Raw genomic sequence first — 16,553 nt, forward strand, 5'->3', positions numbered from 1 at the left:
CTGGCAATTTGGTGTCTTTAAGGAGAGTAAAAGAACTTGCAAAGGAGGTATAAAACCATGTGCCACAACTACTACCCCCCCCCCCTCCCCCCTCTTCCGTTCCCGCCTTCCTGTCCGCATGTCCATCTTCATATCATGAGATGGCCTTGAGGTTTTATGCTTTAGAGTTGATTGTGGTGGTTTGGCTTTTATCAGGTTGTTGCAGGGCTGGAATGTGGTGTGGGGGTGGAGAATTTTGATGAGTGGCAAGAAGGTGATGTTATTGAAGCGTTCAACTTGGTTGCCAAGAAAAGGACTTTGGAGGAAGCGTCCATCACTACAGCGTCCTCCCTTGCAGTGGTAGCTGCAAGTGCTGCAGTCACCACCACCACCACCAGCAAGGCATCTTGATGCGAAGCCTAACCTGGATGGGTAGCAAAGCATTATATGATGTGATGCCTCAGTGGTACGAAGCTGCCTTTGTACATCTTGTCCTCTAGCTAAAATGCCTCAACCACTGGCAAAACGGGTTCTGAGTCCATACGGCATTTTCTGCCTACCGCATGGCCTGTGCTGCCATAATTATCATCATTTCCAAGGTTCTAAGAAATTCCACAATGGCAAGGCAATCACTGTTGTAATTATCCTTTTGGATGAGGGCCCAATTCTGCTTTCTGAAAACAGGGTTCTAAGAACAAAGATGTGATGCTGATATGGATGGTAAGCAAGCTCCAGGATGTACAGAAGCACGGAATGAAGTTTTGCCCCCCCAATGGATTTTTTGAATGGACCTTTGTAGTTGTGTCCAAACTCTGGTGCATAACTTAATGCTGCATTTACATAACTGAAGTGCACTTTTGTTTTTTCATGTCAAATTATTGGCCTTCACGAGCCTCCAAACAACCCTCAGTGATGTATTGTAAGTGGCAAGGTGGATGAACCTGAGCACCTTGCCTGTAGACGGCTTATTGTTGCAGTGGATTTGCCTTTTAAATGGCTCTAGATTTTTTTCAATAGAGTTTACCTGTTTGATTCTTACTCTCATATGGTTCATGATTATGCTTCAACAAGGAATGAGAATGGCTCCACTCAATTGTGTTGTATAAAATGCTGTTTGTTCCATGTCAACAAATCAAAGGAAGGCTTGTGCTACAGGTGTTTCCTACGGCTCCTTAGTGAAAGGATAAGTAATGAGGCATGGCAAAACAGAACAACAGAACTTTTGCAAAGTTTTTGAACCCAGTCAAAAAGTAACGACTTTGGCTCATTTTTCTGGAAATGTGAAGTGGAAGTGGAGCAGGGTAGAGGGGCCGATAAGAGAGCAGGTAGGCAGCCATTTTTTATGCCAGACCAAGCTCTCAAACAGTGAACTTTCAGCTACGAGTGATCACGAGTTCTTTTGTGCATCAATCCTTTTCTTATAGGGGAACCCCAAGTGACAATAGTTGCCCTTGAGGCATTTTCCTCTTGGTTAGACTGCAAATTTCAAGCTTCAAGTCATTGGAGTCATGTATGTAGGTAGTTTAAGGGGTATTGGTAGCACATGCTTTGGAATTCATCAATCACATATTCTGATCCAAGTTTGAATGTTCTATCATCTATGTTGTGTTTTAAGTGTCTTTGGTCTCTGAAGCTTGTACCGCCAAGACAGCAAATTGGGCATTGGAGAGTAGAATATGACAAATTCAACTTCGATTATGTGAGCAAAGGTATGGAAATGGACAATTTCGGGAAATTGTCCATTTTACATGACACAACATGGTTTTCTTTTACATAGCTTAGGAAATTATCTTATTTTAGCTTTTGGGTCCCTAGACATTCCTTGGGCAGTCGGGCACTGTACCTAAGAGGCTTGTATATGAGTCATTTTGGACTAATGAGAATGCACATAATCCTATTATCACAATTGAGTCTAGTCATGTGTTCATGGTGATAACTTGCTTGCTTGTGGATTGTGTGTGTGTAATGAGATTGCTTGCTCTCCTCTTCATCCTCTCCTCCATCTCCATCTCTCCCCCTTTCCTTACACTCACATTAGCATTGCAATAGAGATAGAGCTCTCCATAGCTCTCTCCCTTGTTTTTGCCCTTTAAGAACTCAACGTTCACAAGAGATTTGCACAAACAAGCAACAACCGTAGTGTACTTATGGTGGTTCCAAGTTTGGGTCTCTTGGAGCTATCCAAGCCTAACCGGTGGTGGGTGATGGCTTCCTCTCTTGCTTGCTTTCTCTTCCTCTCTCTTCCAAAGGAAGCTACTTCACCTTGCCACAAAGACTCACTCACATCTCACTATCTACTTCCTCTCTCTCACACAAAGAGTGGATAGGAACATGTGCTAAGAAACAATCTAATCTCTACTCTCAATTCTCTCTTCACATACAACAAGAGGCAAAGAGTGGATAGGAACATGTGCTAAGAAACAATCTAATCTCTCGTCTCAACTCTCAGTCCCTCTCTCTTTCTCTCTCCACATATAACAAGACGTAAAGTGCAAGTAGATAACTAGAGAATACGTTTAGGACAAAGGGAGATTGTGTCCATTCTCACTACAAGTGGCTCTTATTCCTGAAACTCTTAACCTAACTAAAAAAGTTTGGGTGTGGCCAGATTTCTCATAATTGTTCTTTTATAGTACCTTTTCATGACACTTATTCTTCACTCTCATATATGGTGGAGAGCATCTAGTTAGCCCAAAATGGGATTAACATCCCCCTGTACTTGATGTACATTTCATCCTCGAAATATAGTTATAGCCTAAAAGCATGGTTGTATTTGTAATGGTTTTAACTTGACTGAAGCCTCTTTAGTGTTCATATAAATAAAGGATAAGGCATCTAAAAACTTGTGTCCACCATGTCTTCAAATGTTTGGTGCATAGGGTAGACATATGAGGCAATGATAAGCTTAGAAATGTGGACCGATTTGGGAGCTTTGGGGGACTCTAGGTATAGGTGCAAGATGCATGGCAACTCTACTTTCCATTTCTCTCACCATTTTCAACATGTCTTCAAAAACATTTCTTTCACCATTTTTTGTTTAGATTGTTATATAACCGTAGTAGTGTAGATGACATTGATGAGTGGAAATCACAATAGGTGGTGTAAATGTCATTAAGAAGTGACACATTACACATTGTAAAGAGAAGTGAGAATCAGCCCAGGTGTGTAAATCTCCATAATATAGCTAGTTCTAATTGCAAAATAGAAATCACTAGCAAATCTTGCAAATTGCAACATGAAGTGAGAATCAACCTAGGTGTGCAAATCTCCATGATATAGCTAGTTCTAATTGCAACAAAAGGTGAAAATCACTAGCAAATCTTATAAATTAGAACATGCCGCAATGTGCATGTTCTTCCTTTTGGCAACCTTATTTTGTTGTGGGTGTACCTATATGTGAACTACCTCTTTATCTCATACTCTCTTAGATAATCATTGAACTCATTCGAGAAATATTCTCCCCACCATCGGATCTTAGGCATTTTATGTGTATACTTTTATCTTTCTTAACCATAACCCTAGAGCTCTGAAAGTGTGTATACACTTTGCTTTTCTTTTTCATGAAGTAAACCCACACCTTCCAAGTGTGGTTATCAACGAAAGATGCCTTATCCTTTATATGGCCAATCATAGCATGCAAGTCTCTTTCTTAGGGTACACTATTTGTAATTTTTATTTTTAAAGTTTAAAGCCTTCAAAGGTCTTATAAGTGGTCCTCAATAATGACCTTTTAAACCTTGTATATGTAAGAATCCACCCAAAAAAGTGGTCCATGTTAACTTGAATATCAAGGATGATAATACGACAAGTTTGTTTTTTCTTAGGGTACATTATTTTGTAATGTCTAATTAGGGTTATAAGTACTATTCTAAAGAAAAAAATTAAATCTTGTTGGTAAACTTTTAATCCTATGCTGAAAAGAGCCAAATCACTTAGCTAGCTTTTTTTATGCATGTTATGTATGATTTTATAGTCAAGAAGATCAACTAGAATTTACCTTTCCTTTTTTTAAGCATTTAATTCTACCTTAACACTATCAAGAAAGGGTTTGTCGCTTTAATAATCATATTTTAGAAAGACTCTCTCTCTCTCTCTCTCACACACACACACACACACACACACACACACACACACACACACACATACACACACACACACACACGCATGCACGCACGCATGCAGGCACGTACCCACCCACCCACCCACCCACACACACACACACATACATGCATGTGCACGCTTACATTCACTCACACCACCCACTTATTTGCATACAAATGCATAAACATGGTCAAGCACACACACACACACACACATATACATGCATGTGCATGCTCACACTCACTCACACCCACTTATTTGTATACAAATATGTTTATCCATGTGTATGCATTTGTATACAAATGCGCACACACATGGGAAAGCATATAATTACATGGGCATGCATATGCATCCTTAAGCTCATGCACACAAAAATGTGTGTGTGTGTGTGCACAAAAAGGTATGTGTGTGCATGTGCATGTGCATGTGCATGTGCATGTGCATGTTTGTGTGTGTGTGTGTGTGTGTGTGTGTGTGAGAGAGAGAGAGAGAGAGAGAGAGAGAGAGAGCTTGCAATTTCCAAGATTTCTCATTGAGGGATATGAGTTTATAAAAAGAAATTCCTCTTCAAAAAGATTTTATATCATATGAGAGGAATTCTATTCTACCAAATCATGTAGAGAAGCTCCAAAGTTAACCTCATTGTTAGAAAAGGCCTATCTTAGATATCACGAAGGAGAGGTGAGCTACCTCTTCAGTGTGTGGCTTTTGAAAATTATATAATCTCACAATTCATTACTATTCATTTTACTTTATTATTTGTAGTATAGTATTGCTACTCACACTTCATGTTGCAATTTTCAAGTTTTGCTATGTTTTGCATTACCTAACGCGATCTTCACTTTTGTTGTGAAGTTGCACATGCATTGATGAATAAGAAAGAAGTGTCTCATTACTTTTGGGTTTAAGTAGTAGAAATTATAGTTTATATTATAGTCAAGTCCCTTCACTATAGCAGTTCATAGCATGATGCCTGAGCAGAAGTTTATTAGAAGAAAATTAGTTTGGCACACTTGAAATTGTTTGGCTACACATTGCCTGGCATTGCAAAATAGAAGATTCTATTTGGGATCATATACTAAATAGGACATTGTTGCCCATTCAATCAATTCTATGAGTGTGGTTCAAATGAACCCATGCTGCACATAAATCTCCTTGTTTTGTTCGGGGCATGCAATTAACCATGTCAACACGTGATCCAGGGACCTTAGTGGACATTTTAAAAAGAAAACAGCTATCATCCGGTCCTCCTTAACCCGAGAAGCGACTGTCATGGAAGAAAGGAAACATGCACTTCTTTTTCAATTGCAATATATTATCATATCCATCTCCAATCACTATGGCGTGCAACCTCTTCTCACATGCTACAATTGTTTTAAACCTGCAAATAAAGAAGTCACTTTAATTAGGTAAAAGTACACCATACATGGATTACAATGCTAGTACTATATTAACATTAGTAGCACACCTTTGATTTTGCACAAGAGGAATCATTTCTTCGAAGATGTTACTCAGTTCTGTCTCCCCCATTTCACCATTTTCTTTGCCTAATATAGCATCAACAAGCAACTATCTAGCAACAATCATTTGTACTCTTCTTGGACCATTGTTCCTGTCAACTCGCAACACTAATGAAACCAATTTTCTTATTCTCTGTATTGCATCCTTGGAGGTTCCAAGTTGTACCTCATGTGAATGGTCACCGATGTGCACCATCAATCGTGCCATTCTTGAGTCCATTAGAAAAATGTATTACACCATGCAACTGCAATGCTCTTTACAACAAAAGATATTTTTTAACAATAATGACATGTAATGCTATTCCTCTCATCCTCACAAAGTAGGCCTTTGCTAACTTGTTTATCTAAATATCCATGGAAGTAAGAATCATTAAACTTTTTATTGTTAATGAAATAAGGACATGTGATCCTATGGCACTCCATTGAACCTAAGAAATAACTTAGACGTATAGTAGAATCTATTGACATGTTAGTTCTATGTGGTCTTGTCCACAAATGACCGTTAAATTTTTTCTCTATTCCTTCCATTCTTTTGAACTCATTATAGGTTGGAGGAAATTCAAATGTTATATTTCCATTGTAAGAATGTGGAAGCTCTTTCACTTGCTTAATATTTTTAGAATTTTGTATCGTACTTTTTAAGCGAGCATCTCTTGGATTCTCCAAAATCCATGACAGAACTGACTCAGGTAACTTTTTTTGCTTCTCCTCTTCACTGGACTCAAGATTCACAAAAGCATGTTTGGTAGTTTTTGTTGGAGGTCCTTCAAGATCAATGACATCATTTAATAGTCCTCCTTCTGAGTGACCCTGCAAATACTCATTGATGGATTCATGATTCTTGCTACAACCATCATTGTTATCACTATCTGAAATATACAAAGAAGTCGTGCAGTGCTCCAGTACATACTTAGTTGACAATGAGGAGTCCAACACAAAGTTCTCATGCCCCTCAACATGCCACTGAGAAGGGTTTCCACATCCATACACTCTTGACCAACTTGAATAACCGCCTTCAAAGAAACAAACTTGTGAGATGGAGGCAGAAAGCTCTACAAGAAAAAATGGCTAAGAATAAGTCTGTTGTCCCATATATGAACCTGCCTAACCACAGTTTCATTTCCTATTATCCATGTTATTGAAGCTTCAGTGAGTCCCTTAGCACTCCTACAAAGATACACACCTTAATCAACATAGCACCACTCAAAGAACCAAGAAGAGGGGGTGGGGGGTGGGTTGACAACCCTTCACATTCAATAAACCTACAATAGTAGTTTGAGGACCCCCTACCTTCTCAAAAGTAGAGGGCTATGAGGGAGGCGTCTAAGAGATTTCATTTTGCTTATTACTATGCATAGAGACTGTCAGTCTCAAAATTATCCCCAAGATCTAGCAGATCTAAGATATATTCTTGACATAACTACAATAAATGCTTTCATTTATTCTCCACATATGCTACTTTATACCTCTGATGAGAGTGGAGAGAGATAATCACATGACATCCTTCTTTAAAGTTAGTGATGCACACGATTTAAATATCATAAATATATATGTACATATATAATATACTTTAAATACATATATTATATATCTCATTTTGTGTGTGTGTGTGTGTGTGTGCACGTGTGTATATATATAGTAAGGTGAATGTATAACTATATACTATATAAGTGTATGTGTATACTATTTATAATTCTAAGTGTTATATACAGATATCTAATATACTATATACTATATATAAGTGTTTATGTAAATATAAGTATTTACATAAGTGTATATATATGTATACTATATATATAAGTGTTATATAAAATACTATATCCTATATATACTATAAATACTATATCTAATATACTATATACTACATATAAGTGTGTGTATATATAAGTATTATATATATAAATACTATATAGTACAAATACTATGTCTAATATACTATATATATATGAGTATATTATATATGTATACTATAAATATAATTATATATATATATAAATACTATTTATCTAGTTAATATAAATACCATATACTATGAATACTATATCTAATATAGTATATACTACATATAAGTGTGTGTATATATGAGTATAATATATATAAATACTATGTCTAATATACTATATATATGTATACGATAAATATAATTTAATATATATATAAATATAAAATACTATACATCTAATAAATATATGTATACTATAAACATAATTTATTATATATATAAATACTATTTATCTAGTTAATATAAATACCATATACTATGAATACTATATCTAATATAGTATATACTACATATAAGTGTGTGTATATATGAGTATAATATATATAAATACTATGTCTAATATACTATATATATGAGTATACTATATATATGTATACGATAAATATAATTTATTATATATATAAATATAAAATACTATACATCTAATAAATATATGTATACTATAAATCTAATTTATTATATATATAAATACTATTTATCTAGTTAATATAAATACCATATACTATGAATACTATATCTAATATAGTATATACTACATATAAGTGTGTGTATATATGAGTATAATATATATAAATACTATGTCTAATATACTATATATATGAGTATACTATATATATGTATACGATAAATATAATTTATTATATATATAAATATAAAATACTATACATCTAATAAATATAAATACTAATTACTATAAATTCTATATCTAATATACTATATCCTATATATAAAATACTATATTTGATAAATATAAAAACTATATACTATAAATACTATATCTGATATACTATATACTACATATAAGTGTGTGTATATATATGTATTATATATATATAAATATTATATACTATAAATACTATGTCTAATATACAAAAAATACTAAATACTATATATCTAATAAATATATAAATACTATCTAATAAATATAAATTATATAATATCATATTATAGCCTATATATATTATAAATATAAATACTAAAAAAACATTTTCTTAAAAAAAAACCCTATCTTCTCCTTCCTTCCCTTCCTCCTCTCTTTTCCTTGCTTCTTCTCCCCCCTTCTTCTTCATCTCGATCGCCTCTCACTGGTCCACCTCTCCCGCGCTCCGATCCATCTCGCCTGCGCCCGCCCTCTAACCAGTCCAGCCTGCCCGCACACCAGACACCTAAAAAACAAATCGCTTAGTCCCAATGCCATGGCCATGGCAAAGAGCACCCAAACCATCTGCGCACACGCGGACGATCTAGGTGCTCTTTGCCATGGCCATTGGCCATGCTCTATGGCCACAATGGCCATGACTAGAGCACGTAGGCCATCCCATGCGCTCACGGATGGCTTGTGTGCTCTAGCCATGGCCATTGTGGCGACAAGTTTTTTTTTTTGGATATGCAATATTTATTTAATTCTCGGATATATTCAAGGCTTAGAGTAGAAGGCGGCAACAGTTTTTTTTAAATTACTTTGTTTTCTTTTCCTATTTGGTTTTCATTATTATTATTTTTTTGTCCATATATATTATGGTTGTTTTAATGACTCTAAAGAACCGACATAATCAGCGTGCGATTGTTCCAGATTGTCCTCACAGGCGTGGGCGAGACAGCAGTTATAGCGGTGGGTCGCAATCGCTCCACAGTCGTTCGATTCAGCAACTTCTTGTAAGAGACCTTATTGAAATTTTTTTAAATATATTAAAAAAATATAAATTTCATCTCTTTTGATCCAAATGAGATCCGTCAGTTTAGTGAACGGAACCGACACAATTAGCGGGCGATTGATTATATGTATTCTGAATTATTAACCTATTTTTTTTTATTTATTATGTAGTGAAATGCCAAAAATAAAAAAAAGAGCAAGAGAATCAACGACTGAAAAATTTATAAATTCAACTATTGAAAGCCATGAAGTTTCAAGCATGGAACCTAAGAAAAATCGTGGAAGACCAAAGAAGTTATCTCTCAGTTATCTAATGGAGATGCAATGTTAGATCAATCCAATGTCAGCTTGAAAGTACTTGAGCTAAGTGTGACTATATCATTAGGTGGTAGTGACATTGATGAAGCATTACTAAATAATCTTCATGATTTTATCACTAAAGAATGCCTTGCTGGTAGTTGCTCATTGGAAAGAGGAGGCACAGTTTTCCATTTACACTATCAAATGGTCATTAGAATTCATGCAAAGTCAATAATTGCAGTAAATAAGCTCATCAAAAAGTATCTTGGATGGGATAAGAATAATCCCATTGGTGGCATTGTAATGTGTAGAGCATTAAGACAAAAAAACATGCACACATTTCATGGTATGATAGGCTATTGTATGAAAGATATTGATAAGCCTCATTATAAAAATGTGTCACATAATATTAGTGCTGAAGATATTACAAAGGGAATAGAAATTTACATGCAATATGGTGCAGATGATTTGAAGAACAAAGTTTGTCTTACTCCAACAAACATTTTTGATAGAGCATTGATGTTTTGGAAGTTCTATTTAAAGCATCCTTTAGGCAATAATTTCTGCACCACCATTCATAAAATGATCAAGACAGGAAAGTACTACCTATCTTCTAATTGGATAACACCATATCAAGGAAGAGGAATGGAGCTTCAAAAAGTTGATGCTTTATGGAGGACAATGGTATACCCATCCAACACAACAATGAAAGATATCTTTGACATTTTTATTAATAAACAAAATTTCGATGCTTCACATCCAAGATTAGATTGGTTCATGAATAGATGGAAAAGAAATGAGAATGAAGTTGACGATTTAAGGTATGCCTTTAATGAAGATGAAATAGTAGAGAATTTATATAAGACAAATAAGCAAACAATTGAAATAATGGAGGAAGAGCAAACACATAGACCGGGTAAAGAAATTGAGAAAGATAAAGACATTCCAATTGATATTGAAGTTGATGATAGTGACAATGAGGAGAACATCCATAAGCTAGAATATATTCCTTTATTCCAAAAAAAGAATATTGGTATTGTAATCACTTGAAAGATCAATAAATGATATTTTTATTATGTTTTTCTCAAATGTGAATCCATAGGAATTTTTGTCTTGAAAAATAAAAAATATCTATGGTTTTGTTTTTGTCGTCCTCCTATTCTCGATTCAAAAAGAGGACGACAAAAAGAAAACCATAGATATTTTTTATTTTTAAAGACAAAAATTCCTATGGATTCACATTTGAGAAAAACATAATAAAAATGTCATTTATTGATATTTCAAGTGATTACAATACCAATATTTTTTTTCTGTAATAAAGGAATATATTCTAGCTTGTGGATGTTCTCCTCATTGTCACTATCATCAACTTCGATATCAATTGGAATGTCTTTATCTTTTTCAATTTCTTTACCCGGTCTATGTGTTTGCTCTTCCTCCATTATTTCAATTGTTTGCTTATTTGTCTTATAAGAATTCTCTACTATTTCATCTTCATTAAAGGCATACCTCAAATCGTCAACTTCATTCTCATTTCTTTTCCATCTGTTCATAAACCAATCTAATCTTGGATGTGAAGCATCAAAATTTTGTTTATTAATAAAAATATCATAGATATCTTTCATTGTTGTGTTGGATGGGTATACCATTGTCCTCCATAAAGCATCAACTTTTTGAAGCTCCATTCCTCTTCCTTGATATGGTGTTATCCAATTAGAAGACGGGTAGAACTTTCCTGTCTTGATCATTTTATGAATGGTGGAGCAGAAATTATTGCCTAAAGGATGCTTTAAATAGAACTTCCAAAACATCAATGCTCTATCAAAAATGTTTGTTGGAGTAAGACAAACTTTGTTCTTCAAATCATCTGCACCATATTGCATGTAAATTTCTATTCCCTTTGAAATATCTTCAGCACTAATATTATGCGACACATTTTTGTAATGAGGCTTATCAATATCTTTCATACAATAGCCTATCATACCATGAAATGTGTGCATGTTCTTCTGCCTTAATGCTCTACACATTACAATGCCACCAATGGGATTATTCTTATCCCAACCAAGATACTTTTTTATGAGCTTATTAACTGCAATTATTGACTTTGCATGAATTCTAATGACCATTTGAGAATGTAAATGGAAAACTGTGCCTCCTCTTTCCAATGAGCAACTACCAGCAAGGCATTCCTTAGTGATAAATTCATGAAGATTATTTAGTAATGCTTCATCAATGTCACTACCACCTAATGATATTGTCACACTTAGCTCAAGCACTTTCAAGTTGACATTGGATTGATCTAACATTGCATCTTCATTAGATAACTTCTTTGGTCTTCCACGATTTTTCTTAGGTTCTATGCTTGAAACTTCATGGCCTTCATGAGTTGAATTTATAAATTTTCCAGTTGTTGATTCTCTTGCTCTTTTTTTCATTTTTGACATTTCACTACATAAAAAATAAGAAAAAATAGGTTAATAATTCAGAATACATATAGTCAAATTAGTGATAAAACAAAAATAAATGAATAAATTAAAAATTTAAATTGTTTGTTATCAAAAAACTTACATGAAATTGGACGTCGTATATGACAGAACCTTGTGCTAGCAAGAAGAATTGAAACAAAGACGCAGAATCTTAATCTGTTGTAAGCAAATTATTTATTAATCAATTTCATTATTTCTGTCCACTCAAAAGTTTTTGGAAAATAAAAAAATTATCTGGTCCTTTATTACAAATTATTTTAAATAAATTAAATATATAAACCTTAGCTAACGTTTTCTGCTTATGCCATCGCCATCGCCTCAAGTAGCGGATCCAGCACGCCTCAAGTAAAAGCTTGGATGGATTATTTTAAAGATTGATACACACCGCCCAACCACAAGTAAAATGTCCTCTTCAGCTAAAGTTAAAATTAAGATAATTAGCTTCCGGCGCATGAGGACGCCCATGCAGCAACAAATTGCCCATATCAATCAATCAATTAATTTCTGAACAGTAACAAACTACCTTACAGTTCAATGCCACTGCCGTTCCTTTTACTACTAATCCATGAAAAAAAACCTTCTTAAGCCACCCTTAGAAACCAACGTCTAAAACCCATCATTGAAATGGGTAATCACCTACCTCTGAGAATACTCTTTTTAGTCTCCCGACGTGCGAATGTGGACACTCACGTAGTCATCGGCTGCTGCTGAAGTGATCGAGAAAGGATGCCTGGCATGCAAATAAAACCATGAATTATCACGTCATTCCTTAAAATAAAACATGGGAAAACTCCATGCGCAGCAGCGGCTACCATTCGAAAGGAGAAATGTCGTATCCTGTTTTCGTAAAGGCATCACGCATGCATTATATCCTCCCGAACCATTGCATGCATGCATCCTCCCTTCTAAAAGGCATTGCCACTCACAGCCTTAATTTTCTTGAACGTCTTCGCACATTGTTCTCTCTGAGTTGTCATCGTGCAGAGGAATTTTTAAAACTGAGGCTAATTAATTAATCGCTCATTGTGCGAAGCCTCCTGAAAAATCATCGATAGGGAAGCTTCGCGACATTAATATAATTATAAACTTGACTAAAGTTTCGAACACGAATAAATTACCCAGCGCACAGCGATCAATTTAAAAAAAAACGAATAAATTACCCAACGAGACAGCGAGATGACGAACGCAGCAGCTCCTAATTTCTTGAACGTCTTCGCACATTGTTCTCTCTGAGTTGTCGTCGTGCAGAGGTTGAAGCTTGCTTTCGAAGGCTGGGCCATGCATTTGATGAGAGATCACGAAAGCTTCCGCCGAACCAACCCACAACCGCCACCCGCTCATTCTGCGCCGCTATTAAGGCTAAAAACGTTATCTAAAAAAGTTATTTAAAACAAAAGGTTTTTTCAACCTTAGGTTTCTCGTTTCGATTAATTAATGAATTTAATTAATCGCTCATTGTGCGCCCCTATTAACAATCAAATTTATGCTTACATCCCATATCATTTGTTTGTCTAGTAAAGATTTTAGGGTGATCCTCATTTGTTTTAACTACTCAATGTATTCAAAACGCAATATTTATATTCATTGCACAATGTATGGTAATGTCTTATAAGTTTGTTTTCCTTTATTCTTAGGTTGCCCTGAACCTTTCAGTAAACAAATGTTTGTCTTAGTAACAATGAATGTAGTTTCTCCATGTCTCCATGATATGCTAGTAAACATCACGCTTTGTCTCATGCTTGTTCACATTGCGATACCACTAGGAAGGCTTGTCATCCACACCATCATAAATGATTTGCATCACCACTTGCATGTGAGCTTCATACCTTAGGTGGCATTTTGTCATGTACAAAAAAATTTAAAACACACACTAGAGAAATCCAACCTGCAAACATAGGGTGAGACATTGCACATGGATGAATGGCAACTCATCCATGTGAAATTTGAGTCTTGGACCAAGTCTGAGACCAAGACTCTAAGATGTGAATTGTGGCCATAGAGAATGGCCAATGGCTTGGATGTTTTTTTGTTTTTGGGAAATGTTTTGGGTTTTTTTTAGTGAATATTTTTTGTTTTTATTGTTTTTTTGGGAGATATATGGATAAAAACATAAAGATAAAAACAAAGGTATTTTTAGTGAATGTTTTTTTTAAAATTATTTTTAATTGATTTATTTCTCACACACACATTTACACAAATTTTTTTTTGGTATAACTTACAAATTTTTTTACTTACATATATATAAGCATACTTACATATACTAATAAAGCATACTTATATATATAAGCATACTAACATATATAGGCATACTTATATACTTATATAGGACAATACTTATTATACACCTAAATACATATACATAGTTACATACAAATAAATATAAGCATCCTTACATACAAATATAAATGCACTTATCTCTCTCACACATCCCCAATTCGTAGTATTGCAATCTTGTGGTTACTACGTATATATACACATGCATACAAAAACACACTTGTTTATAGTAAAGCTTGACAACATTCAAGTACAATCAATTCTCTCAGTGTGGAGTCCTATTTCGGTTCAAGTATTGTTGTTATCTTTACCAATGTGGAGCCTAGATCTAGTTAAAGTATGTGCAATTAGTTGTTCTATCATGAATCACGATGTTCTTTTTTTTTTTTCATGAAATGAAGATATGTATTTGCTAGTAATGTTTTATATTAATCTAAAATGTTTCAAAAAATATTTTTATGGCCACATGATTTTGACAGTTTTCACATGGCTCCAAAGTGCTCTATGCATAGGGGTAGGGTGAAAGTGTCCCAACATGGTCCAGAAGTCATGAATTTACAGTTAGGGCCTCTAACAAAACGGCTCGCATTTGATGAAGAGGTCACCTCTAGAAATATGCACTACAGTTCTCCTAAGAAGCATGGGAGAAAGCCTAAACGTTGTTCTTACATTGATGATGAGGCCTTCGAGGGTGGGACCATGGAAGAAGAGCCAGAAATAGAGGAGGGGGACTCAAATGTTTTTGTTGCCACTCCTAACGATACAGTGGCAACAACCATGCATACTACCCCCCAAAGACAACCCTCAAGAAGCTTGAAATTTGCATTGGAAGGTGGGCACATAGATAACAATGAAGGACATGAGCCAGATTCTCAACCAAAACACAACCGACATTTTGGAGAGCAAATATCATTGGGGCTCATGAATGATGTTTTGGGTCAGTTTAATGTGACTTGAGGCTCAGAGCCTCCTTTGGTTCCTTTGTGTTGCTTGGTTGCTACAAATGCAGTTAGAGTGGCAATTAGTGATGCTTCATGTCCGGTTCCCTTGTTTGATAGGGCTACGTATATGTAGACCATGGGCTCTTTTGGTGTGTTTCTCAAGGGTTGGCATGGCGAGACAAAATCAGTCACTCGAGAGATGATTGATGGCTGGGATTCTATTTGGCAAAGGCTCAATGAAGTGTTTGAGAGTCAACACATAGAAGAGTGGGAGGATTTGTGAGGCAATACCTTCTTTGTTCGGGATGGCAATCACCGATTGAAGACACAGACAAAAAGGATAGAAGAAGGTAAATATTAAGGCATACATTGTCATGATTTAGGTTTCTTTGTTTTCACTTATATTGCATGCTTGGTTGTTTCTTAATTCTATGTTTCTATCTTTGTTCATGAATTTCTTTTGGTTTTTTTAAAGTATACTCTGAACATGAATAGATATTTATGTTCCAAAGTTTGGAATGGCTAACAAGGCAAGCATAATGGAGAGGTTGACCATAGAGCAGCGCTCATGGATGGAGACTAAAATAAAATTTGAGGCTTGTCAAGCCCAAAACATTGTTCCTTGGTATTCCACTCCTTGCGTATTAATATTGCAGCTTGTTTGGAAGGTAGCCAATCTTTGATGTGATTTGTGCTTATGCTTAATTGCTTCTCTCATCAAATCTCATTTGGCATTTGTGTACATGGGTTTGATTTTCATTTAGGGTAAATGGGAACAATTACTTAAGGATGAGGAGGTGAGGAGTTGAAGAGGAAGATGGATGAGTCCATAAAATGCGAGGAGGAGAAATTTTGAGATAACGGTTATAAATACCTATGCATTTCAAACCCTGCAAATGGGGAGGAGTTTTTCTATGCTCTTTAACAAATATTGGAGTGAACAAACCATGGTTATAAATACCTATGCATTTCAAACCTTGCAAATGGGGAGGAGTTTTTCTATGCTCTTTAACAAATATTGGAGTGAAAAAACCATGGTTGGCATAATAAGAGACAAGCTGTATAGCTTGTGCTCCGCCAAGATAACTACAGAGAGGTATGTGGTGTCCTTAAAAATCTCATGTTCATTACTTTAATTTGTTCATGGTTATCTCTTGATATTGAATCTAAAACTTTATATCAATATTAAAAGTATGATATCTACTTTTTTCAATCTTGAATTTTTTATATGGAGTGTATGTAGGCAAAAATAAATATTGCATATGATGACTTTGAAAAAGGTCAAAGATCCAAAAG

At 35.0% G+C, this 16,553-nt stretch overlaps 2 protein-coding genes across 2 annotated transcripts; one reads left to right on the forward strand and one right to left on the reverse strand.

Annotated features, from left to right (window-relative positions):
- Positions 1-9,580: 9,580 nt before the first annotated feature.
- On the forward strand, positions 9,581-10,606 carry LOC147641072 (uncharacterized). Its single transcript, XM_086811618.1, has one exon. The coding sequence runs from the start codon at positions 9,581-9,583 to the stop codon at positions 10,604-10,606; it is 1,026 nt and encodes a 341-aa protein (XP_086667744.1).
- A 223-nt stretch (positions 10,607-10,829) lies between these two features.
- Positions 10,830-11,908, reverse strand: LOC147641073 (uncharacterized). Its single transcript, XM_086809732.1, has one exon. The coding sequence runs from the start codon at positions 11,860-11,862 to the stop codon at positions 10,837-10,839; it is 1,026 nt and encodes a 341-aa protein (XP_086665858.1). The 5' UTR covers positions 11,863-11,908; the 3' UTR covers positions 10,830-10,836.
- Positions 11,909-16,553: the final 4,645 nt, after the last annotated feature.

This window comes from Cibotium barometz, chromosome 2 (assembly GCF_041138505.1).
Source record: "Cibotium barometz isolate CiBa-2024 chromosome 2, ASM4113850v1, whole genome shotgun sequence".
NCBI lineage: Eukaryota > Viridiplantae > Streptophyta > Polypodiopsida > Cyatheales > Cibotiaceae > Cibotium > Cibotium barometz.

Bases quoted from the DNA above. Each gene is read 5' to 3' on its own strand.
- LOC147641073 (XM_086809732.1), bottom strand. From the start codon at position 11,862: ATGTTAGATCAATCCAATGTCAACTTGAAAGTGCTTGAGCTAAGTGTG.
- LOC147641072 (XM_086811618.1), top strand. From the start codon at position 9,581: ATGTTAGATCAATCCAATGTCAGCTTGAAAGTACTTGAGCTAAGTGTG.